The sequence below is a fragment of the Zea mays genome, chromosome 8 (genome assembly GCF_902167145.1).
Source record: "Zea mays cultivar B73 chromosome 8, Zm-B73-REFERENCE-NAM-5.0, whole genome shotgun sequence".
Taxonomy (NCBI): Eukaryota; Viridiplantae; Streptophyta; class Magnoliopsida; order Poales; family Poaceae; genus Zea; species Zea mays.
Window position 1 is genome coordinate 174,300,364 of NC_050103.1, and position 22,968 is coordinate 174,323,331.

The 22,968-nt window shown below is 47.9% G+C and overlaps 3 protein-coding genes across 5 annotated transcripts; 2 read left to right on the top strand and 1 right to left on the bottom strand.

Annotated features, from left to right (window-relative positions):
• Positions 1-3,068: 3,068 nt before the first annotated feature.
• On the top strand, positions 3,069-7,015 carry LOC100283523 (uncharacterized). Of its 2 annotated transcripts, XM_035961462.1 has the most exons (3): positions 3,069-3,579; positions 4,708-4,743; positions 6,044-7,015. In XM_035961462.1, exons 1-3 carry the CDS (start codon positions 3,310-3,312, stop codon positions 6,776-6,778), a joined length of 1,041 nt encoding a protein of 346 aa, XP_035817355.1. In that variant the 5' UTR covers positions 3,069-3,309; the 3' UTR covers positions 6,779-7,015. The 2 variants fall into 2 exon arrangements, with proteins under 2 accessions (XP_035817355.1, NP_001149895.1); NM_001156423.2 differs by lacking the exon at positions 4,708-4,743 and having other exon boundaries at positions 3,161-3,579; positions 6,044-7,013.
• Positions 7,016-8,882: 1,867 nt separating this feature from the next.
• LOC103636489 (uncharacterized protein) lies at positions 8,883-13,169 on the top strand. 2 transcript variants are annotated; one of them, NM_001330558.1, is made up of 8 exons: positions 8,883-9,804; positions 10,899-10,974; positions 11,104-11,174; positions 11,256-11,344; positions 11,437-11,569; positions 11,653-11,882; positions 11,999-12,475; positions 12,556-13,152. In NM_001330558.1, the coding sequence occupies exons 1-8, from the start codon at positions 9,367-9,369 to the stop codon at positions 12,764-12,766; spliced, it is 1,725 nt and encodes a 574-aa protein (NP_001317487.1). In that variant the 5' UTR covers positions 8,883-9,366; the 3' UTR covers positions 12,767-13,152. The 2 variants fall into 2 exon arrangements, with proteins under 2 accessions (NP_001317487.1, XP_020397900.1); XM_020542311.1 differs by having other exon boundaries at positions 8,888-9,804; positions 10,896-10,974; positions 12,556-13,169.
• Positions 13,170-13,922: 753 nt separating this feature from the next.
• On the bottom strand, positions 13,923-15,110 carry LOC103637527 (protein STRICTOSIDINE SYNTHASE-LIKE 10). Its single transcript, XM_008659695.3, has one exon. It carries the CDS (start codon positions 15,056-15,058, stop codon positions 14,465-14,467), a length of 594 nt encoding a protein of 197 aa, XP_008657917.1. The 5' UTR covers positions 15,059-15,110; the 3' UTR covers positions 13,923-14,464.
• Between the last annotated feature and the right edge of the window lie 7,858 nt (positions 15,111-22,968).

The window sequence follows — 22,968 nt, forward strand, 5'->3', positions numbered from 1 at the left end:
GGTTTGATTTGCAAAAACAAACCAAGTGGTGGCAAAGAGTGATCCATATATGTCAAATTTGAATAAAAACAATTTGAGTTCTTATTTGAATTAATTTTGTATTTGTTCTACTTGCTTTATATTGTGTTGGCATAAATCACCAAAAAGGGGGAGATTGAAAGGGAAATGTGCCCTTGGGCCATTTCTAAGTATTTTGGTGATTTAGTGTCCAACACAAGTGCCTAAGTGAAAAATGGTGGACAAAGTACAAATCAAGGATAAAGGTATGTTTATCAGACTTAGTACATTGTTTTAGAGACTAATGTATTGTGTCTAAGTGCTGGAAACAGGAAAAATCAAACTGGAACTGTCTTGGCTCGAGCAGCCAAGACTCTGCTCAGTCTAGGAGCACCGGACTGTCCGGTGGTGCACCGGACAATGTCCGGTGCGCCAGGCTGGCTCGAGCGAACTGGCCGCTCTCGGGAATTCACCGGCGACGTGCGGCTATAATTCACCGGACTGTCCGGTGAGCCAACGGTCGGCCGCGCAATCTACGCGGGACACGTGGCCGAGCCAACGGCTAGAAGGGGGCACCGGACATGTCCGGTGCGCCAACGGCTCTCTGGCTGCCAACGGTCGGCTGCGCCATTTAAGGAAAGAAATCGGGCACCGGACAGTGTCCGGTGTGCACCGGACTGTCCGGTGCGCCAGACGACAGAAGACAAGATTTGCCTTCCCAGATTGCTCTCAACGGCTCCTAGCTGCCTTGGGGCTATAAAAGGGACCCCTAGGCGCATGGAGGAGAACACCAAGCATCCTTTGAGCACTATTGATCACTCACACATCATTCTTGCGCACTTGTTCGACATTCTAGTGATTTGAGATCCGTTCTAGTGTGCTAGCCATTTGAGCTTAAGTCTGGGTTCTGTGTGTGCGTATTTACTGTGATCTTAGTGTCTTGTATGAGTTGCTAATCCCTCCCTTACTCCGTGCTTCTTTGCGAACTTCAAGTGTAAGGGCGAGAGGCTCCAAGTTGTGGAGATTCCTCGCAAACGGGATTAAGAAAAGCAAAGCAAAACACCGTGGTATTCAAGTAGGTCTTTGGACCACTTGAGAGGGGTTGATTGCAACCCTCGTCCGTTGGGACGCCACAACGTGGAGTAGGCAAGCGTTGGTCTTGGCCGAACCACGGGATAAACCACTGTGCCATCTCTGTGATTGATCTCTTGTGGTTATTGTGTTTTGTTGAGACTTCTCTATAGCCACTTGGCTATTATTGTGCTAACGCCTAACAAAGTTTTTGTGGCTTAAGTTTAAAGTTTTATAGGATCACCTATTCACCCCCCCTCTAGGTGCTCTCACACCACCATGACCATTCTGCGTCCTCCACGTGCCCCTACAACCGGCTGCCAGAGGGCGCCGGAGTAGCAGCACTTTAGGGACCAGTGGAGCAGCAAAGAGGTGACGACGTGGCGAAGCAGTAGAGGCGACAGCGCGATGGCGAGACGGAGAACGCGAGGCGTGCGCAGGCGGAGGGTGACTGACTGGGTGAGAAAGCGAACACAAGTCGTATCCAATGCAATGAAATGAAAAATCGCATCCGCGAGCAGTTCCACGCGTCGTGCGACGAATGGCGCGGAGTCCGCCAAACGCGGACAGAGCTTCAAAAGGGTCAAGTTTTAATAAATCCGATGAATAAACTCATGCCCAATTTCGATGAATTAGATGAAAGAATGTTTTGTGCTCCCGTTATTACTTTTCTTCATGATGCATATACTAGCTGATCGTCTTCGACTGCATTTACTTGGTGACTGCACTGGTCGTGAGTGTACAATACCTATTATGCTGATGTGAAAAAATGATTGTATAAATTGTTTACTAAATATCAGAATAAGTTTGGTGCAGGTCCAGGCTTATTCGATCCACACAGGTAAAAAAACAAGCATGGGGAAGAACATTTGGAGACCGAAGTTCAGGTGTTGTTGGTCCCCCTGTCTCTACCCCTTATGCTTCATTTTCCTCCGCTGTTTGTGAGCTCTCACCCTACTTAGACAGTGACAATATCATTTCTTATGAGGATGATTTTGATATATTTGTGGCGTGATCACAAGCTAACTTATCCAATCATGTCCATAATGGTAAGAGATATCATGTCTGTTCATGTGTCTGTTGTCTCTTCATAGTCTTGTTTCAGCTTGATGGACAATATAATTGAGGAATGGCGACGACACTTGTTGCGTTAGAATGTTGAGATACTAACTTGCTTAAAAGATTAGGAGTTAGGAGAAAAGAGAGAGCAACATGTTGTTGACAACTCAGAGCTTGAGGACTCATTTTAGAACTTGTTCCTTGATGAAAATGAATTGCTGGTAACAGTGGAACTGCTTGTGGTGGTTCTGGTTCTGCTACTTAGGGACTGTGTGATAGTTCTAGTTCTGGTACTTACTACTTAATGCGGGTGCTTATTCTGGTCTGTGCATGTGCTTTTGTGAAGTTGAGAGACAGAGATTGAGTGAGAGTGACTGGATAATTTTGGTATGTACTTTTGGGTTTTAACAAATTTGAACACTGGTTTGTAGGACTTAATTATGAACTGGCTGCACTCTTTTTTCCAATGGAGTGGGGGACCTAGAAATGTTCAAAAGCCTGGGCATTTGCTTTGCAAGCTAGACCTTGGCAATTTTTACCACGTCAACCTGTATTTTGCTCTTGAATACGTGTACTTATCCAGAACATACGATAGAGGAGCCCGAACAGCTGGGCTTGAGTCCGTCACTGTTTTTTTCCTTTCTAGAGTTTCTCATGAGTGAGTTTTACCTAATAAGATTTTAATAAGATAATATTGCACAAAACAACTTATTTATCATATTTTATCATATCTGTTGTGTATTGAACTATAGTTTTACCATAATTTGGAGGTCTTGAATTTTTTGTCGGGCTAAAGATTGACCTGGCCCTTTTTTTTTTGCCGTGCTTAGTGGGCCGATGCACGAACCAGCCTGTAGAGCTGTGCCAGGGACGAAGGCTGGACCACGTAAGGACGCCTATGAAGCCCTGCGTGCCGTGTCGGACCGGCCTGTTGGCCATCAGGCATTTTTGATAGTTTTGAGAGTCCGCGTCACCACCGAGACGGACACGACACGACACGACCCACGCAAAAAGCACCCACACAGGTAGTCAGGCACACAGCTCCTCTGCGTTACCTTTCCCCGTCGGCCGGTTTCATTTACCTCCTCAATCCTGGCTTGAATCTGTGACCCGTCGAGGCGGCGAAGGGCCGAATCGCACCGCACTGTAGGGAGAAGCTTCTGCAAGGTTTTGGAGCGGGCGATGGAGGCGGCGAGCAACGGCGGGCTTCTCTACCACGAGGTGCAGGAAGGGAAGCTCTGCGCCGTGCACTGCGTCAACACCGCCCTGCAGGGCCCCTTCTTCTCCGAGTTCGACCTCGCCGCGCTCGCCGCCGACCTCGACCAGCGGGAGCGCCTGGTGATGCTCGAGGGCTCCCGAAGCCCCGGTGCGGGCAACGCTGCTGCAGGGGATTTCTTCGCCGAGGGCGAGGGATCTCACAACGTCTCCCTTGGCGGCGATTTCAGCATCCAGGTTAGTCCAGACCCTCCAGGTCTAGGCTTCATGAAAAATTATCCATTTAGGTTTCTTGGGCTCGGTTAGATCGACCAATGCGTAGATCATATCTTCCGTGGGCACGGTTACGAGTTGGTTGTCTGTTAAGGTCTCTGCCTAGAATTTAGGGGATTTTTGCTCGAGCATTGCTGCTTGGAGATCGTCGATTGCCTTCTAGTCTAGTCGAAGATTCTAGGTTAAATGTGGCGGTATATACTTCAATAGGATGGATTTGCTACAAATTAGCAGGGTTTAGCCTACATATAGAAGAAAAGAAAATTAGGTAGTTAATGCGTCATCCCAGTCATGTGAAGGAATACTTATCAAGTGATTGCATGATTAGAGACTCTCTCCTTGAACATAGATGATGCAATCATATTCCAATCCTAATGGTACTTAGGCAACTTCCTGCGTTCAAAAGCGTGCTCTGCTAGGTGTTAAAGGGGTTTCTGATGGATAAATAATACTAAAATTTGCAAGATTCTCTACAGGTGATTTGATATAGGATTGTACCTTTTTCTGCATTACTGAAAAGTTCAGATGTAGTTGTTTTCTGCAAAGTTATAGACCACACGTGTGCATTTAATAATCAACTAGGGATAAATGATTAACGGAAAGCCTTGTATGAACAACAGCAAACGTCTTCACAGCGGTTTGTGTCAATTTATGTTATGTACCTGGCCTGCACCAATGCATGTGCTTGCATGCTGCGGTAACGTATTCTATTGTCGTTACACTGTCAAAAATATATGATCAATGTACGTATTCAATAGTTTATCTGGCTAACATAGCTTGATTTTTGTCGTGTACTGAATTGCTGACATTAACAATGAATTCAGTTTCTTACAGTTTATGACAATTGACTGTAGTTGTTCTTTAATTTGAATTGGGAATATGATCAAGCTTGATAGCCATGTAAAGGTTAGCAGTTCTAAGGTTTTAAATGCTATTTCTAAATTTAAGCTGCTCCATAAACAATTCTCGAAAGAAAAGTCGATGGACATCTGATTTTTGAAAAGTTTCACAAGTCACTAAAATCCAGATGATTGCATAGCCATCAGTGTTAGCAGATACCCATTTAGCCACGCCCTTTCTTTTTTTGGCCAGGTTGGATTCCGACACCCAGCATTGAGATTCCAAGTGGTATTTGACGTGTTCCCAATAATTTGCCAAATTGGACACTGGCAGACACTACTATTCTGCAATGGGGAAATATGATATGTATCTGTGCTTTGAATCTGTTGTAAATTCACGTATAACAATATACATATACACATGTTTTTTAATTCAGATAATTACATTAAGACAAATTTTTGTAATGACGTGGATGAAATAAATATGATGTACGTTTCTGAGCCAATCAATCCATGCTGTGACTTAAATAGGGACAGATGGAAACTATGAAGGAAAAGAATGATGCTGTAGATAAAACCCATACCTGTCAGTCATAAAACAATGAATTTGAGCACAAATAGCGGTGAATGCCGACTGTTTTGGATGTTGCTGATATTATGATGTTTCACACATTTTTATATTTATAGTCGTTTGTGCATGTCTCCATAAAGTTTTTAATTTGACACCAATTTTCTGTGAATATGCTTTAATGCTATCCTGATATGCCACTTTGCAATATGGAGGCACTCCAGTTCTTTTAAAGTTTTCTCCTTCAGCCTTCAGAATGTATAGAAGGGTCGCCGAACTTATGCAGGAATTAGCTATTTCCCTTTTTTCTTTGAATCATGTTCATCTTTGCATTAGCACTTTCTATTTTATCAGCCATTATATGGAGCAATTAGCTATTTCCTCTTTTTCTTCATTGAACCATGTTCATCTTTGCATTTTATAACTGCAGTGTCCTGGTCAGATCCTCTGATTATCACTTTACACATTTGGATGTGAAATGGGGGAAAGATGATTATGAATTCATTAAGTTTTCGTTTCTAACCCAAAGCTGCGATATTTTAGTCATGGGTCCTGGCACACTCGTAGAGTCATGGAATGGGTAAATATTTGCAGTACATTTTTTAAGAAGGTGCACATTAGGCTGTGTCCAGCAGATTGTGCATATGGTCGTGCAAAACACTATTATCTACTGTTTGTAGAGTGAATTTTGAAATAGGAGGCAAGGTAGGGTATGAGATAGGAGTGCTGCTGGAGATAGCCAATCTGAAATTGGACAGATGGGATGTGGTTATGCGGTGAAATACACAAATTGTGATTCTTCACTTTGTTTGTCTCAGTCTTTATACTACATTTGATATGAAAGCATCATCTATGCATGTATCTTTGTAATGAATCTGAAATGCTGTCAAGAGTCTTGCTTTTATTCATGTCCACATGTAAAGTCTATGCGCTCCATTAACCTAATTCATCTGAATATGGTGCCAGTCTATTACACAGATAGATTTTATCCATTTCGTCTGAATAGGTTTCTTTTAAATAGGTTTTGCAGAAGGCGCTGGAGGTTTGGGATCTCCAAGTTATACCCCTTGATTCCCCAGCTGCAGGGTCGTCCCTATTTGACCCAGAGCAGGAGGTTGCTTTCATTTGCCACCTGCAGGACCACTGGTTCTGCATGAGGAAGGTGAACGGGGAGTGGTACAACTTTAATAGTCTCTACCCAGCTCCCGAGCACCTGTCGAAGTTTTACCTCTCAGCTTTCATTGACACCCTGAAGGGGTCAGGCTGGAGTATATTTGCAGTTAGAGGCAATTTCCCCAAGGAGTGCCCTATGGCAACCGAAGGCTCTAACGGTTTCGGTCAATGGTTTACCCCTGATGACGCCCGGAGGATAACAGCCTCCTGTAACCAGGTGCAAACACCACCTACTGAGCAGGTACAATCCCCTCTACTTGCTGAACAACCAGAAGGGATGAGTGAAATGGACATGATCGCAGCGCAGCAAGAAGAGGCTGATCTGAATGCTGCTATAGCTGCCAGCTTGATGGACACTGGGGTTCCATTTGCCAGCTATGCCGCAGCTCGAGAACATAGCGATTCACAAGATTCTCCTGCTCGTGAAGCAGCTCCGAGCAAAGATAATAACCAGGAAGAAGCTGGTAAAGCTGAACCGAGCGCACCTCCCTGTGAGGAGGACATCCAGGAGTTGGCTTCAGGAAGCGACACCAGAAGGGAGGTTCCTTCTGTAGAGGAGAAAGGGTCAGCGAAAGAAGAATAGTCTGGCACTTTCTGATCATTCTGTAACTGAGTTAGACCCGTACAAACAGAAACTGCCCACCATTTGAGTGGAGTTATGCCTTCTTCTTTTTTTTTCCCCGGTTCTGAACGCCGTATACGAAATGCATAGTCTGAACTGAATGGGTTTAAGAACTTTTAACTGGTGTAACTGTCATGTGCGAAGTGCATAGAGACTAGAGTCTGAGTGGCGGTTTTGAACCCCTTTTTCCCCGTCCTTTTTAATGTGTGTGAACTTATGCTGGATCTCCCCTTCACACGAGACAGACACCCACACCCTGATGGTGAGTGCTCATATTGTCGTTATCGTGTCGTCGTTGCAGCCCGGAATTACCGAATCAAAATTGTGTTTCTGCAGGTTTTACCTTTTGTCAATTGTTGCAGTTGGTGTCAAGACATATGATCGGATCGGATCGGATGCTTTGTTGCTTCGCGTCGTTGCAGAGCCCGTGACCAGGCTGACGTTGCAGCAGCAGTCAGCGCTCGGCAGAGTCGCACGCTCCGGCGCGCTGGACTGGACTGGATGGACTATGGAGTGGGCTGAGGCCGGTGTGGAGAATGGACCGTTCGTTCGTTGGGTACCGGCAGGTTAGCAGTATGGCTAGCTCTCAAGACTAATTGTTCACACACAGATGTTGGTGTTGCCACGAGAATCCTGTCCGCGTCGCGCCGCTGCCTAATCGGGCTCCGTCGAGGACAACGTTTACCAGGAAACGGAGCGCTCCTCGCGTCTCCGTCAAGAACAACATGTCGCTACCTCTTGCAGTCTTCATCGAACCAGTGAGGAATAAAACAGACGCCTTTAATTTGTGACTCCATACCGCACATTCAGGGATCCTTGGTTGCGCTGTGGTCATTCTGACAAAGAGATAGAGAGAGAGAGAGAGAGAGAGAGAGAGAGAGAGAGAGAGAGAGAGAGAGAGAGAGAGAGAGAGATAATCGGCGTTCAATAATCGACCGGCACCCCGTGGTGCCGCCATGTACAACATGATGAGGCGGGTAAGCAAAGTGGGTTCACGAGCACCAACACGAAGCAAAGTGCGCGTGTCAACCTGATTAGACCACCACCAAACCTGGATGGATTCCTTCCCCACTCGGGACGGGACGATGTTGGCCTTCACCTGCCTGCCCGATGGACAGAATCACACACAACTCAACACATGGGCAACGATGAGACGCCAAGTAGCAGAGAACAGACATGAAACGACGAGATGGGAGGATCAGCTAGTCGTCGTCGTCGTCCCTGTTACGAATTCCCGGTCCTGCACGGCGGCCGGGCGTGTCGTCCGTATATATGTACCCGGCCGGGCGATGTGAACAAGCGGGAGGAGACGAGAGCAAGGCGAATTAGGACAAGTCTTCGGGGTCAGACATGAACATGAAGGGCGTACTATGCAAATACAAACATGAACATGAACGCGTCGTCGTAGCTACGTGCCCAGCTGACTTTTCAAGGGTCGCAGTCAAGCAGCTGACACGGCGCTGGGGGCCTGGGGCCGGATAAAAACCGGGGCGTTTCGCTCGTGTCGGGGCTACGTCAAAGCGGGAGAGATAGAACTCGGTCAGCGCGTCGTCACTTGCACTAACACCCGTTTAATCGTCGTCCCTACATACCCACCAAAATGGTCATCGTTTTTTTTTTTGGTTTGTTCCGGTTAAAGCAAGGAATCAGGCGCGCTAGCACTAGCACTAGCACTAGCACGTCGGGACCACATCCACTGACAGTGCGGAATGAATGTGACAATCACAGTAGTACAGTGCGCATTAATCACAGTAGTACATCGTACGGGCCTGGCACCTTCAGCTAGTTTCCATTGAGCTACTTCCACGTGTCTGCGCGTGCAGGAACTATACCTGCTTCTTCGCTTCACGTGTGCTGCTGCTCGGCCATGCCGGTTGCCTGTAACGGCGAATTCGGACCAGTGTCCATCTCAACCTCGGGGAGAAACAGAAGAAGAACCGGACGGGATGCCCACGGGGTCCTGGGAAATTCGAACACGTCTCCACGAGCCGCGCAGTGCGCCAAATGATTGCGTCCTCCGATCGGGTCCCTCGGCTTCGCTGCTCTACACCACCCGCGCACGCGCCCGTCACAGCCCGCGATAAACGAAAGAGATCCTGGACAGGGAAAGCGAGCCCGTGCGGTGTGGTCGAGCCAGCCAGCCAGCGAACATGGCACAGTGGAGGTGGCAACGACACCGGTGAGGCGAGCCTGGTTCCTGAAGAACTCGCTCGCCTGCTCTGCCTCCCTCCCTCTCACAAAATCACCAGGGGTTGCGGGCTGTGGCCCTGGAGGGCAGGGCATGCACGCGCGCGCACGACCGACGACCCCCTCGTGCAAGCTGCAAACCACCACCCCACCTCGCCCCCACGTTCCCTTACGTGCCCTCCCGTCCAGCGCCGCGCGGTTGCCCATCGAAGCGGCCAAGGCAGGGCGCCAGCGCCACCCGGCCCGGCCCCTTCTCCTGCTTCTGCTTGCTCTGGTCTCCCTCCTCCTCGCGATCGAGCTCCCGCGCTTGGCTTGGCTTGGCTGCGCACTTGTCTAAAGTCTAAACCAAAGCCGCTCCGGCCATGGTCGCGTCGCCGTCACCCACACCGTCGGCACCCTCGTCCTCGCCCTGCAGCTGCAGCAGCAGCAGCAGCTGCAGCCCCGTCACGTCCGGCGCGGCGCACCGCCGCCGCCTCCCGGACTTGCCCGCCGCAGCGGACCGCTCCGGCGGGGCGGCGCGTGCGAGGGCCCTGTTCTTCGCCCGGAGGGCCAGCGGCAAGCGGGCGGCGGCCGTGCTCGACCAGGCCTGGGCGCGGAACGCGGTGGCGTGCCTGCTCGGCGCCGCCGTCGTCGTCGGCCTCGTCACGACGACCTCGCGCCGGGGCGCCGTCGTCGGCGCGGGGATGGGGAGCCGCCTCGTCCGCAGGGCGGTGCCCGCCGAGGCGCTGCGGTTGGGGGAGGAGGAGAACCTCGCCGCCGTGGCTCGCCGCCCGCTCGACGACGACGACCCGCCGCCGTCGGTGCGTAGCTTAGCTCTACTCTCGATCGCCGTTATTGACTGACTGCCCCGTTATGTTTTTCGTCCTGCCATGCACCTCTGCTCACTAGAGGCTGCCGGCTTGGTGTCCGCGTGCATGTTAATCACGCACTAAACTCGCGGCTCTCAGAGCTCTGCATGGGCCTGGCTAGAAACCATTCGAACGTGCCGAGACCCAAACCAAGTCGATGACTGGATGATTTGATCTTCTTGGACTAAAAAACACGACAAGTCTGCTTTCAGTTGCCGTGTTTTGTTACTTCGCTGCGGAATCAAACAACATTAGGATTAGGATACGTAGGCTTGAGAGTCATTTTCGGCCTCTCCTGTGGGTTCAGCGGAACCCTTTGGAAGCAGAACAACCAGATGATGGCCCTGTTTGGCACAGCTGCTGCTTGTTGAAAAAGCAGCTTATCTGATAAGCTGGTGAAAAGCAGCTTCTGCTTGTTGACTGCTTTTAGTGTATTCTGAGAAGCAGCTGAACTGATAAGCTGCTGCAGAAGCTAGCTGTTTGGCAGAACTTTTGCTTAAATTTGTGAAGAAGCTGAAAATAAGCTGTGCCAAACAGGGCCGATAAGCAGCTATGGTGACGACAGTGACACCTTGTCATTTGACAACCAAGACAGAGATACCTAGAGCATGTAACAAATTTTTTTGGCGGTTCCAAGCCGCTAATCCTATCCTTACCGAGCCTCCAAAAAATTCTACATCAAAAAAGAAGAAAGAGAGAGAGAGAGAAAGAAAAAAAAGAATGGACATAAAGTGGGAGTTTACATCAACCGATCCTATCCCCGCAAAGTGCCACTAGTGCTTGTATGACTACTAGTACACGGCAAAAAGAGAGTCCCTTGTTCATTGGACACTGGGAAACACAAACTTCTGCCTGTCTGCCGCCTACCTAAAGCATCTGTAGACCTGCAAATCAAGGAGCAGAAAGAGTTTAGTTACATACCGATGCTCCTAATCTACATGCCTGAGATATTCTACGTTTATTGACTCGACGCGACATCTGCTCGAATGAATGGTACCGTCTACTTTAATTTTGTGCTGTTTTTTTTTTGTTTTGGAATCCAGCAGATGATGGCCCAGGTATGGACAAAACCAGATAGCGAGGGCTACACGAAGTGCACTGGACGCACGAAGAATCGTCACGGTGAGCTCATCTTCTTCCCCCCCACACCTTCCTTCAGTTTAATAACACTAGTTCTAAGTAACAATAGGTCTTAACTGAGCGCCTAGACTCGGGCAACGCTTGCTCTGCTTCTTTTTTTCCCCCGATCAGGAACCAACAGTACGACCGCTGGCTATATAATCGCCGACGCCAATGGTGGACTTAACCAAATGAGACTGGGAGTACGTATCCACTGATCTTCTTTTTTTAAAAAAAACAGAGGAAAATGCCTTCCAATCATCCCTTCAAAATCATCCTTGCAGATAAGTGACATGGTCGCGGTTGCTAAGCTCATGAATGCCACACTAGTAATCCCGGCCCTGGATCACAAATCGTTCTGGACTGATCCAAGGTCCCTCCTCCTCTCTTGAACCAAGTACAGCAAGAAACCTATGCAAGTTTTTTTTTTGGCGGGGGGGACTCATGTTTTCGCTTGGCGTGCAGTGATTTCAAAGATATATTTGACGTGCAACACTTCAAGCAAACTCTAGAGGATGATATCATGGTTGTGGACTCCTTGCCGCCAGATTTCAAAAGGTTCAAACCCTACACTAGAGCACCCAAGTCCTGGGCCAGGGTATGAACCAAACCAACCACTGCATATTAGGAGGGAAAAAATGAGCAGGCAGAAAGATGATGATTTAATATATTTTTTTTCAGGCTTCTTATTATAGGGCATTCACAAAGACACTGAAGAAGGCCAGGGTTGTGAGATTCACACATACAGATTCACGCATTGCCAACAACGGTCTCCCTCCTTCCATCCAAAGGCTCCGATGCCGTGCAAACTACGAGGCGCTAAGGTACAGTCGAGAGATCGAAGAGCTAGGTAATACTCTAGTCGGCAGACTGAGGAACGGATCCAACCACTACATCGCACTTCACCTAAGGTGACCGGAACCTGCAATTTGTCTAGTAACAGGGCTGACAGCATGCACTTTGTTGTACTGAGGAAGAGATGCAGATCAGTGATACCCGATGTTTTTTCTTCGTTATAAACTGGCAGGTATGAGAAGGACATGCTCTCATTCACTGGCTGCAGCCACAACCTAACACATCAAGAGGCAGAGGAGCTGAGGGAAATGCGACTCAGGGTGCAGCACTGGAAAGAGAAGGAGATCAACGGTAAGGAGAGAAGACTCCAAGGAGGCTGCCCTATGACTCCTCGTGAAGCGGCTCTTTTCCTGAAAGCTATGGGTTACCCTTCCAGCACAAGGATCTACGTCGTATCAGGCGAAATATATGGTGTGCGTAGCATGGACGCGTTGAAGGCCGAATATCCAAATGTCTACACACATTATAGTCTGGCAACAGTAAATGAATTAGAGTCTCTCAGGCTGTACCAGAACAGGTTAGCTGCTGTAGACTACAATGTAGCCCTCCAGAGTGATGTTTTTGTGTATACATATGATGGGAATATGGCTAGAGCAGTCCAGGGCCATAGGAGATACGAAGGATTCCAGAAGACCATAAACCCTGACAGGTGGGTAAATTTCTGGAGTATTGTTTTGAGTATTCAGATCTAAATCCAAAGTTCTGATTATTTTTTTTAACTGTCTATAGGCGCAAGCTTGTCGAGCTCATTGACAAGCTAGATGAAGGTACAATAGATTGGACAGGGTTTGCAAGTGAGGTGAAGATGCACCATGGAAACAGGCTTGGAGGTCCGTATCAGAGGCTGTTTGGTCGAAGTCCAAGGCATGAGGAGTATTTTTATGCAAATCCTCTTCCAGGGTGCTTGTGCAGAAGAAACACACAGGATCAAGTGGCATGAACCTTACATACGAATAGACTGTTATCATATATTGAACTTTCCTCCAACCCATTGACATACACCAAACAGTGAAAATCCGGGTAAACTGACAGCAAAAAGACAAGTTTATGTAGTTTTCCATCTTACATGAGGATACAAGAGGGAACACTCACTGAAATGTGCATTTTCAAAAGATGTTTATTCAGGTTTTAAAATAGAACAGGCAAAGATATTCAAAGAGGATACGTGTTGTACCACAGAGTATATAATTAGCAGATTTGATGAGTTTTTAGTGTATGTTTGTATTTACTCCATAGTCCACATGTAAAGCCTCTCATGTATGAGATTCTTCTGGGAGCCTCCGACACTTGGTTTGTCCTCCAGATGTACAGCCTTAAATCTAAAAATTAACTTTATTCATTTATTATGCACAATAATCATTAGTTGTAGCGGTAGTACTATGCCCAGTTTCTCTTGTGAGGTGAGGTGTTTCTCTTGTATTCATAGGCTCATCCCTTGACACCTCTATGATATCAGCCTCTTTCCATGCCGTGTTTATCACCTCCTTTATTTTATCTCTGGAAGCCCACAATGACAATGCCAAATTGAGATCGAAGAACACTTTGATTCCAAATTTCTTGGACAGCTCAATGGCTCCGAAGAGCGTGTCATGCATTAAGGGGGTTTAACAGGACTTCTGAATTGAATTGAAACATTCTAGCCTGTGTAATTGCCACATAGATTAGATCTGAATAAAGAGGAAAATGTTTTTTTTGTTGCCAGCGTGTGAACCTGAACGGTGGATTCTGCTAAAAATGCTTACTTGAAACAGTTTGGAAGATGATCTCACCACGATTGCGAAAGATATAGTGATTGTGAAATATACTTGATGAACTGTTCGTTGCTGTTTTCCGGTTTTTTTTATCTCTCTGATATCAGTCTCACACCTCTATAGTTCAATTGGGGACGGAAAGTTCATAACGAGTAGTAGTTTTAAAGCAATCTCTCACCAGGATCAACTCGGGTGTTTGCATCAGTAACCCAGAAATATTTTATCTTGATAACGAGCTGAGGCTCAGCCTACCCACTCTCATCAATGGTGTGACTCATCTTAAGATTATTCATAAAACTCTCCAATACATTTTAAAAAAATACCTCAGTATTTATTATGCAATGAAAAAAATCTTCAGATTAGTTCTTAATGTTTGAAATTATCATGCAATTCCTAATCCTAAGTTCCTAAATTTACTAATGCAATTCCTAATCCTAAGTTCCTAAATTTACTCACGCAATAATCCTAAGTTTCTAATTAACATCATAGCTAATGCTGGTACGCAGACGCAGCAGCTCATGCAACGAGGCCGACATACTCGAGCTCCACGGAGCCTAACCAGAGCTTCCCCTTCATCTCCGCCACGTCGCTCAGCGTGACGCCCTTGGCCGCCCCCTTGGCCAGCCGATGTGGGACTAAAGCCGGAGCGCTGACTACCAGTCCCTGACATCCCCCACCCCCTTGGGAAGCCCCCCAAGGCATGGGCCAAACCGGGCTCTGATACCAGATGTCAGCGTCCAACCCCCGGTCCAGCTCACACTCGACAGCTTCGGGCGTTCATGCGCTCGTGGGCCGGCCCAGCCAAGAGAGCCCACCACTCACATCCCAAAAGCCAGGCTGATGGGAGGAGGGAGACTCTCCCTTTTAAGCTGCCCACAGCCCCTTGGCTAGCCAGCCGATGTGGGACTAAAGCCGGAGCGCGACATAAACCTCCTGGGATACGTCGCGCTGGAGTCGGTGAAGTAGACGTCTCCGGTGGACTGGTCGACGTCGAGACCGTTGATGAAGTGGAACGGGGCGCCGCCCGCGCCGGTCGCGAGCACCTCGGCCTCGCCGCCGCCCGGACCGACCCTCATGAGCCCCAGGTAGGCGTCGGCGATGTAGAGGTCGCCGGTCTTGGTGTGGAACTGGAGGCCCAGCGGGCGGCCGCACATGCTCTCGATCTCCTCCGACGGCACCACTCCCGCCGTGCACAGGGGTATCTTGCGGTAGTTTACGCTGTGCGCGAACGTAGTCCAGCCGACGGTTGTGCCGCCCCACTTGAGGACGCGGCCGTCCGAGACACCGGCGTAGGGCCCCTCGCCCTTGCCGTCGAAGGCGAGGCTCTCGGCGCCGCGGAGGCCGCTTGGTAAAGGAAGCTGGAAGCTCCAGCGCGTGTCGGTGGTCTTGATCTGTGCGGCGGCACACGGCCGGGCGAAAAGGGCTAGGGCTAGCACGACCAAGGCGAGGAGCCACGTCGCTAGATTGCTCCGACGCCCCATGCTGCTAGCTATATCTTCCTCGCGATGATCTTTCTAATGTGCGAGATGGAGAACCTGCAGCCCCTACCTTGGATGGAGAACAACCCTCCATATGGCATTACATATATATAGTGCCGGCTCAAGGGATTCCAGGTTTGTTACAACCCAATCTAATCTAATCTACTATTTCTACGGTCCTATCACGACTACTCGGACTTTTAGTTCAGGAACAAACGACTTTACAACTTTATAGCTAAATATAAGTTGCTCATATTTTGTTTGTCCATTTAAATTGAGTTGAAATTCAAAACCCAAATTGTAATTTGAAGTTTCAAAATAAAATAGGAAAATAAAAAGCAAGCAGGAAATAAAATGAAAAGAAGAAGAATAAACTTACCTGTTACTAGTTACTACCTCGGTCAGTTCTACCGTCGGCCCATTAACCACTCACGCCTGCACAACCGATCTCGTCTCCCTCGGGTGTTAGCACCGGTGCAACCGATACAGGGACCCCACTGGTCGGGCTCTCAGTCGCACGGATGTCTCTAATCAGTTACTGGAGGCTGGGCCAGCTCGCTCAGTAACGGAAAGCCTCGTACTTGTTGCGTGGATATTCAGAAAGAATAGTGTCTAAATTTAAACCAATAGTAGATGTGTACTCTGTAGTAGGATTGAATTGTCGGATATGTACATTTCATCATTCTTCTATTTTCGTGAAACATGTCACTTCCTAATCTCTTTGCTACGCAAATGCGCAAGAACACTCTGCATACTAAATACTTTGGCTGACACACCATGTGCTCGTTCCTTGCTTTCGATCAGCGCAGGAGTAACACACCTAATTATATATATGTTTAAGAGATCCTGAATAATTATTTTCGAACAATGAAAAGAGACTGCATGGAAATTTTACTATTAATAAGCTGACCTCTGTAAGGTTCTGCATCACCAAGTAACAAATACATCTATCGCTCACGCGCAGCGATTTCTGCTTGGCTAGAGCCACGAGCTGATGTGAACTACGCAATCTGGGATTTCTCTGCCACAATTTTTTTTGCCTGTCAGATTTTGAAGCACTTCTTTGAGCTCAATATGTATCGAGTCTTACAGAACAGGTACAAATTTGAGTTCGCCAGCCTGTAGGCAAGGCGACCTTGACCCCTTTGGATGTCAGGAGTTATTCGAGTTAAATGCTTATTCTCATATGCTTCAACGCACACATACTCACATGTATAATTTATAAGCTTCTATGAACATGCACATGCATGATCAACATCTTCGAAAACTGGGTCGATAATTTTTTAAGATGGAATTAATGAAGTTATTATAGACGTCTCGCTGTCGATAATAGTATCGTTTATCACTATAAGCGTAAAAACCGTTAGATCATGATATATTCGCTTATAGAGTGAATTGAATTTTCGGAGGGTCAGATTAGGATGTACCGGCTCTTTCGCTGCTGCGTGCTGCCACTTTTGGTTGTTCACGCTCTCACGCAACACATGATTAAAAGGAAAGGCCCCTCTCTACGGCCCACGTATCAACAACAAGCTCTACCATATGCATGACATTTGTGCTATTTAGAACCACACCGCTGGCTCACATGAGAAGACACCAGCTTAAAAATCTATTCCTCAGTGCCACACTCGCCGAGCAGCTAGCGTCTGCTTGTAACCCGAGCGGGGGCAATAAAGTGGTGTGGATGCCAATTGTGGCGCTTGGACCCGGGCCTGGTACTGCAATCTGCGGCCCGCCCGTTCCAAGTTGGCAGTTGGGTTGTGACCGCTTTGGCGAAGGCCATGGCGTCCCAACCTCTAGAGCGGCGGGCAATGCGTGAGGCTGGTTTCACAGAGCAGCGAATACCATCCGCTTCCAATGGTGGAAGGATAACGAGCCACTGCACTCCAGGCCCACCTAGGCTCAAGCACTCTTTCTGGCATACCACCATTTTTGTTTTTTGGCTTGTCTTGCACACCTACTCGTTTGCCACTGCAGCCCATTTGTCCAACCTGCAGCGTCTAGCAACAACCATCATCAATCGATTATGTAGCCGATTTGAACCTCTAGGCACTGGTCCTCTGGACGTTCGATACATTCCACATGTAACATGTTCTTGCCATTTTGTACATACTAGTGTGTTCTGGTTGAGTTTACAGTGTCTGCAGTAAGCCAATTCTTTTGGATCAAAAGCCATTAAACGCTCTAGAAGATGAAGAGCCAAAGGATAGGAACTTGTAAAGCTCAAGTATCTACTGTCCTCATTTTGAATCTATAGATATCTTAGACAACATCATGGGGCAGATGAGGAGGGAAACACACCTAACAACAGTGCTTGGCTCCATGCCCACACATCGGCAGCATGGCACGAGTGGGGAAGAAACCGGGGCTCTGGTCTGGTCATGCGTTGCTAAGGGGGGTAGGTATTTTAGCGTCATAGTGTGTACCAACCTGCCTGGTAGCTCGCATTGCTCATGGCGGCTGTCGCGGGCCTCCACGTTTGTTGCCCCGGTATGGGAGGATGGGTGAAGGCGGCACACAGAGAGGTATGTGATGGGCAGAATGGCGCTGAGGACATCGCATGTGGTCCCCTCGAATCCCTCGGACGGACGACAACATTTGAGGAGAGCAAGTGAGGTGGGTCCTGGGGGGTGGCGGGTGACGACGTTTGAGCGGCGTGGAGATGGAAGCCGCTTACCTGGACTGCGGGATCACGATTCAAAAGCGCTGGCGGTTGTCGCTAGAGCCGGGGGAGGGGGGAGGGGGCAGGACACGACGCCAGGAGCCCCTCACAGAGCGTGAGCTAGAGGAAGAGAGACGGAGGATGAAGAGAGAAAGCGAGGGCAAGCGAGGAGAGTAGCCTGGAAATCTCTAAAGGCGATAAAAACCACGGGCGCACGGGAGAGAATGCGGGGAAAATGAACCAACGATCCACAATCGAATGACTAAAATTTTTTTGGGTGACGTAGATGGGCTCATAGGCGTCGTTTCCATCAGTCTTTAATAATAAGGAAATACAACCAAACAAGTTGGTTACGATCAGGGACCGACCATTACAATCGTAGGCATCTCCTCTTGGCTATATAACCTGAGCACCCCCTCCTCATCCATCTTGTGCCAACGCCAAGGAGCCAAATGTCACAATGACCCAAGGAGTTGAGAGTGCCACCGTGAACCGAGTGCCGAACGAGAGGGAGAGAAGGTCCACGCCGCAGTTTCGGATCTACACTGTCTCTCGGGTGGTGTGCGTGGCTAGCCCAGACGGGAGGAGTGGTCGGAGAGCAAGAAGAGTCGTCACCAGAGTCACAAATAGAGGTTCCTACTTTTCATCCCTAACTTCCCTAACCTAGGTCAGTTCTACCGCCGACCCATTAACCGCTGATGCCTGCACAACCGATCTCACATCCCTCGCGTGTTAGAACCGGTGCAACCAATAGGCGGGCCCCACTGGTTGGACTCTCAGTCGCGCGGATGTCTCTAATCAGTCACTGGAGGGTGGGCCAGCTCGCTCAGTAACGACCTCACACGCAGCACACGGGTCACAACCTATCGGACGCTTCTCTCTCCTGTTGTTCAAGGACATGTATAAATACATATGTATTGATCTATAAAGATTACACACGGTTCACATTTTCACTTTCACCAGTTTACTTTCACTAGTTTACTTTCACACGTCATCGGCACTTGCTTTCACCAAATAGGAGGAAACGCCAAAGAGGACAACCAGGAAGAACAAGGCAAGAACACCGACAACTATCGGGTACGCGATGATCTACAAAGATCTTTATGTTGCCCTTCTTACCTTCATCCTTCGATTTTTGAACGGTGGCCATCGTCGCCGGCGAGGTGCTGACCCTATAGCACGTCGCCTTCTATGTGCTGCGCATCGACATGGATGCCGCCATGCCAAGAAGCGCCGCAAGAAGGACGCCCGGACCACACTTGACCCTGAGCATGTCCACCGGACCGGTGGTGATCCTGGCGCTGGACCCAGCAACACTGCGGCAACTGCGGCATCGCTGCAGCCAGCGCCACGTCAAGATCGATGGGTGCGTCCTCCATCGCCTTCGCTGGAGCGGGTTGCAGAGCGATTGCGTGAGTCTGAGACCCAACAACCGCTCCGTCCGATGCGGTACTACCCCCTCCATGGATGGGGGCCGTGGCCTGCTCGCCAACCATGAGCTTCTCCACCGGATGCAAACACCCCCGCTACCGGTGTTTGATCGAGCGGGCTGCTCGTCCAGGTCGCCTCTCCAGCGCGCCCTCATGCCCGGACACGGCTCACTACACGAAAGTCGACCGGCCCTCGCGGTCGTCCCGTCGGGCAGATCGCATCAACGACTGTGGCAAACATCATTGTCGACGACTCCTCTTCTTCATCTGACGAAGACAAGCAGATGCACTTGATCCTCGACGGAGTACCGGCGAGGCTGCCTAGCCCGACCCTCGACGCCGGCCCCTCGGCAACGACGTCACCGCCGACACTCTTGAGCCCAAGTGGCAATCGGGTCATCCATCGGCTGGCAAACCACCTCTCCCCTCGGCCTCGCGTACCGGGGTCATGGTCTGCAACTGCAAGATCGTCGGACGACAACATTGGGCGCGAGCGCTCACGCTCGCCCCCTCGCCATCTTCCCTTATGTGCGGGCTCGATGTCCGGCTTTGGCACGGCAAGGCCACGACGCGTTCGGCCACGGCGCGCTCGGCTCCTGCGTGGCGGACGTGGCCTCGCCCGGCCACGACGGCTTCAGGAGAAGGTCCAAGGTGGCTACCAGCTACGAGTTGGAGCCACGGGCGCTCGACGGCTGGCGGCGGCCCATGGCGGCGACTGTTGGCGATGGTTAGGGTTTGACCCTTTAGAAAAACCACGCACGCCTCAGGCTAGCCAGCAGGCCCATGTGCCAGCACGCCTCAGCTTGGGCCAGCCAGCAGGCCCATGTGCCAGCACGCCTACGCCATAGTTATCCATTTTCATTTTTATTTTAGCTATTTTCAGTTTTCTAAATCCAAGCAAACTCTAGATTGCTTTAGTTAATGATGTTAGAAATTTGAGATTCGATTCTTAAAATTCTTCAGTAGCAGCTTGTGTCAGGATTTTTTCCAATGTTTTAGTACTTGGAAATGATTTCAATAAATATTTTCTTTAAATATGATATTTATTGTCATGTGTTCTATTATGCATTCCTTAAAATGCAAACTAAAAAACATATTCATTTCAATTATACCCATAGTGGTTTAATACGAGCAGAATTAATTTTTTGATAGAACATAAAGAATAATCAATATTCATCTCAATTAAGTTATTCAAAACTTAATACTAGCAAGAATATGTATTTATTCGATTCCGTACGCAATTGATGCTACCCATATATTCATCTTATTAAGTTACTAATAGTACATAATTTCATCTGAAAATTTTATATTAGATATACTACATCATTAACATCATAATGAAATTTTCGATCTCTTGCATCACTTTGCAATTGAGACCTTAAACTATGATTCATCTATGCAATATCGCATTATATTGCATATTATTCATCTCAATTGGGTTTTTCTCTTAAATCCAATACGAGCAAGAATACATATATGTTTTGAACACCACACATATTACAACACACCCATGATGATTTATTAATGAAATTCTCTGGTTGCTTGTGTAGGATCATGGCCCGCGAGTTCAAAGAACTTGCTCTTGATGGACACAACTATCCTACTTGGGCGTTGGATATCAAGATTAGCTTAGCCTCAAAGAATATTCTGAGTGCATTACTCCCTCCCAACGAGAGGGTTGAACCACTACATGATGCTTATAAGTACAACACTTTGTACATTATAAGACATCACCTCCATCCTGATCTACTTCAAGCAGAAAATCATGATGAGCTTATGATAAAAAAATCATAAGCAATATCGTGTTGGAGCTGCTCCTATGCCAGAAAACCATCCCAAGAACTCTGATAATTCAAATAAGCGCAAACGCAACAAGCGTACGAATAAGAAAAATACAAAGGCTCCGAGGAAAGACACCCCCACTTCCAAGCAAGAGAAGTGTAAGAAGTGTGGATGCTTGAACCATCCTACTAAAAAGTGTTTCATTCCTTGTCATTTAGTGGCACTGTACCAGCAATCTCTTAAGGGAAAAAATGTTGAAGGACAAGGATATGAAGCTCACTTCACCACCCCACCTAACTTGAAGGATGGAGCTGGTTGCTCAAGCATGGCTACAATGGAACCAAGCACGACCAACCCTCCGCTTCTGACCAACACCGAATACATGAACTTGGACAATGCCATCATCGAATATGCTTCGAGTGATGTGTTTGGATACCTTTACTAGGATCCTCATGCTTCTACCAGATATCATCTATTTGTAAGTCTATGAGTGTGTGCAACAAGTGTGTTGTAATAAGTACCTAGACCTTGGAATTTGTGTGTATATTCCACACTCTACTGTATAATTATGTATGTACTTATATGTATAATGAAGTGTCCCAATCCTCTGGGACTCAAATGTGATACAATTACTAGTCCCAGGAGGCTAGTAAACACATTTATATATCAGATGATTCCAGATCTGCTTAAACAAGACAAACCTATAAAGGTGGCGATCAACTTTAAGAGTTGGTCCACAACTCAGGACATATCATCAGAGTGGGGCTAAAGCAGCCCGATATACGCAGCGAAGCAAATCAGCGGTCCAACAGCCACATGCAAGGCTGGGAACAGGCGTAACTCTTACCCGATCAGCGATCTCGTTCTCTAAAAAGCAACAAATAAGCAAGAGTGAGTACTTACGTACCCAACAGCCCACCTTCCCCCATGGAATGGAGAAATCAGATATAATGCATGGAGTATGTGGAGCTCATGATATTTTGCAGAAAGAGCAATATTTGATGCAGGGTTATTTTGTAAAACATTTTATATTTTTCAAAGCACGTCCTCTCCCAAAGGAGCAGGAAGTTTTTCAATATAGAACAAAATCCCCTGGACTAAACCATCCAGGTATCTCAGCAGTTTCCCACTGGTTTTCATTTTCAAAAATAGCTACTGGACTTCCCGTCCACCATAGCTCACAGCTCAACCGTCAGAACTTTTAAAAACCACTTTTCAAAAGCATTTTTGGAAAACAAAACACTAATTGTCAAATCCATGCCATAACTCATTCATATCCGTGGACGCGGACTATTTGAATAGGTTTTTAACTCTGCGCAGAGGTGTACACTTTACCCACTAGTCCGGTTTCTGCAATCTCACCGTCGTGAGATCCAAATGCCGAAACTCTCTCCTTCCTTGCACGTCCATACCTTAGCGATTATACCAGAAGGAACAAGGCCACCGCCATGTCCAAACCGGACAAAACATTCCCCTTTCTTATCCTCCCGGTGCTCACCAGCCGTCATAACCCTGGGGTTCGGACCGTGCAAGTTCAGATCAAGCGACTGCCCATACAGTATCGAGTGGTTATACTTGATAAGAGTATAGGTAAGCAGTGATGACAAACCGGTCCTCAGGCGAGAGGGACAATCCTTCATGCTCACACCTAACCTGGCTGAGCCATCACCTTAGGCCCTCCCCTAAACCAGGGAGTCTCTGATCATCCCGCTCAAGGGTGATAAGGGTGACAACCCTTCATCATATCCATTTTGAAAACATTTTCTTTTGAAAACTCACACCTTTTCTCAAATCATTTGTAACAAAAATATCAAGGAGCATAAAGATTAATTGCGGCAAAGTTCTAAGGCAGGGTGGCCATAATAACTTGTCTCTTAACAGAAAAATCATATCATGCATAAAATAACAGGCTGAGGGTTGTGGTTGAAAAGCATAGGTAATTTATGCATCAAAGGGATCCAGTGAGCTTGCAGTGCTTAACCGGCGAAAGGGTGAGAGCTCGCGGAACTGGCTTCTGGCTCCACCGTTTGCCGTAGGCT

Coding starts and splice junctions, on each gene's coding strand:
- LOC100283523 (XM_035961462.1), top strand. CDS start 3,310: ATGGAGGCGGCGAGCAACGGCGGGCTTCTCTACCACGAGGTGCAGGAA. Junction 3,580..4,707: donor GCGGCGATTTCAGCATCCAG/GTTAGTCCAGAC, acceptor TTTTTTGGCCAG/GTTGGATTCCGACACCCAGC. Junction 4,744..6,043: donor CAGCATTGAGATTCCAAGTG/GTATTTGACGTG, acceptor TCTTTTAAATAG/GTTTTGCAGAAGGCGCTGGA.
- LOC103636489 (XM_020542311.1), top strand. CDS start 9,367: ATGGTCGCGTCGCCGTCACCCACACCGTCGGCACCCTCGTCCTCGCCC. Junction 11,345..11,436: donor TCGTTCTGGACTGATCCAAG/GTCCCTCCTCCT, acceptor CTTGGCGTGCAG/TGATTTCAAAGATATATTTG. Junction 11,570..11,652: donor CACCCAAGTCCTGGGCCAGG/GTATGAACCAAA, acceptor ATTTTTTTTCAG/GCTTCTTATTATAGGGCATT.
- LOC103637527 (XM_008659695.3), bottom strand. CDS start 15,058: ATGGGGCGTCGGAGCAATCTAGCGACGTGGCTCCTCGCCTTGGTCGTG.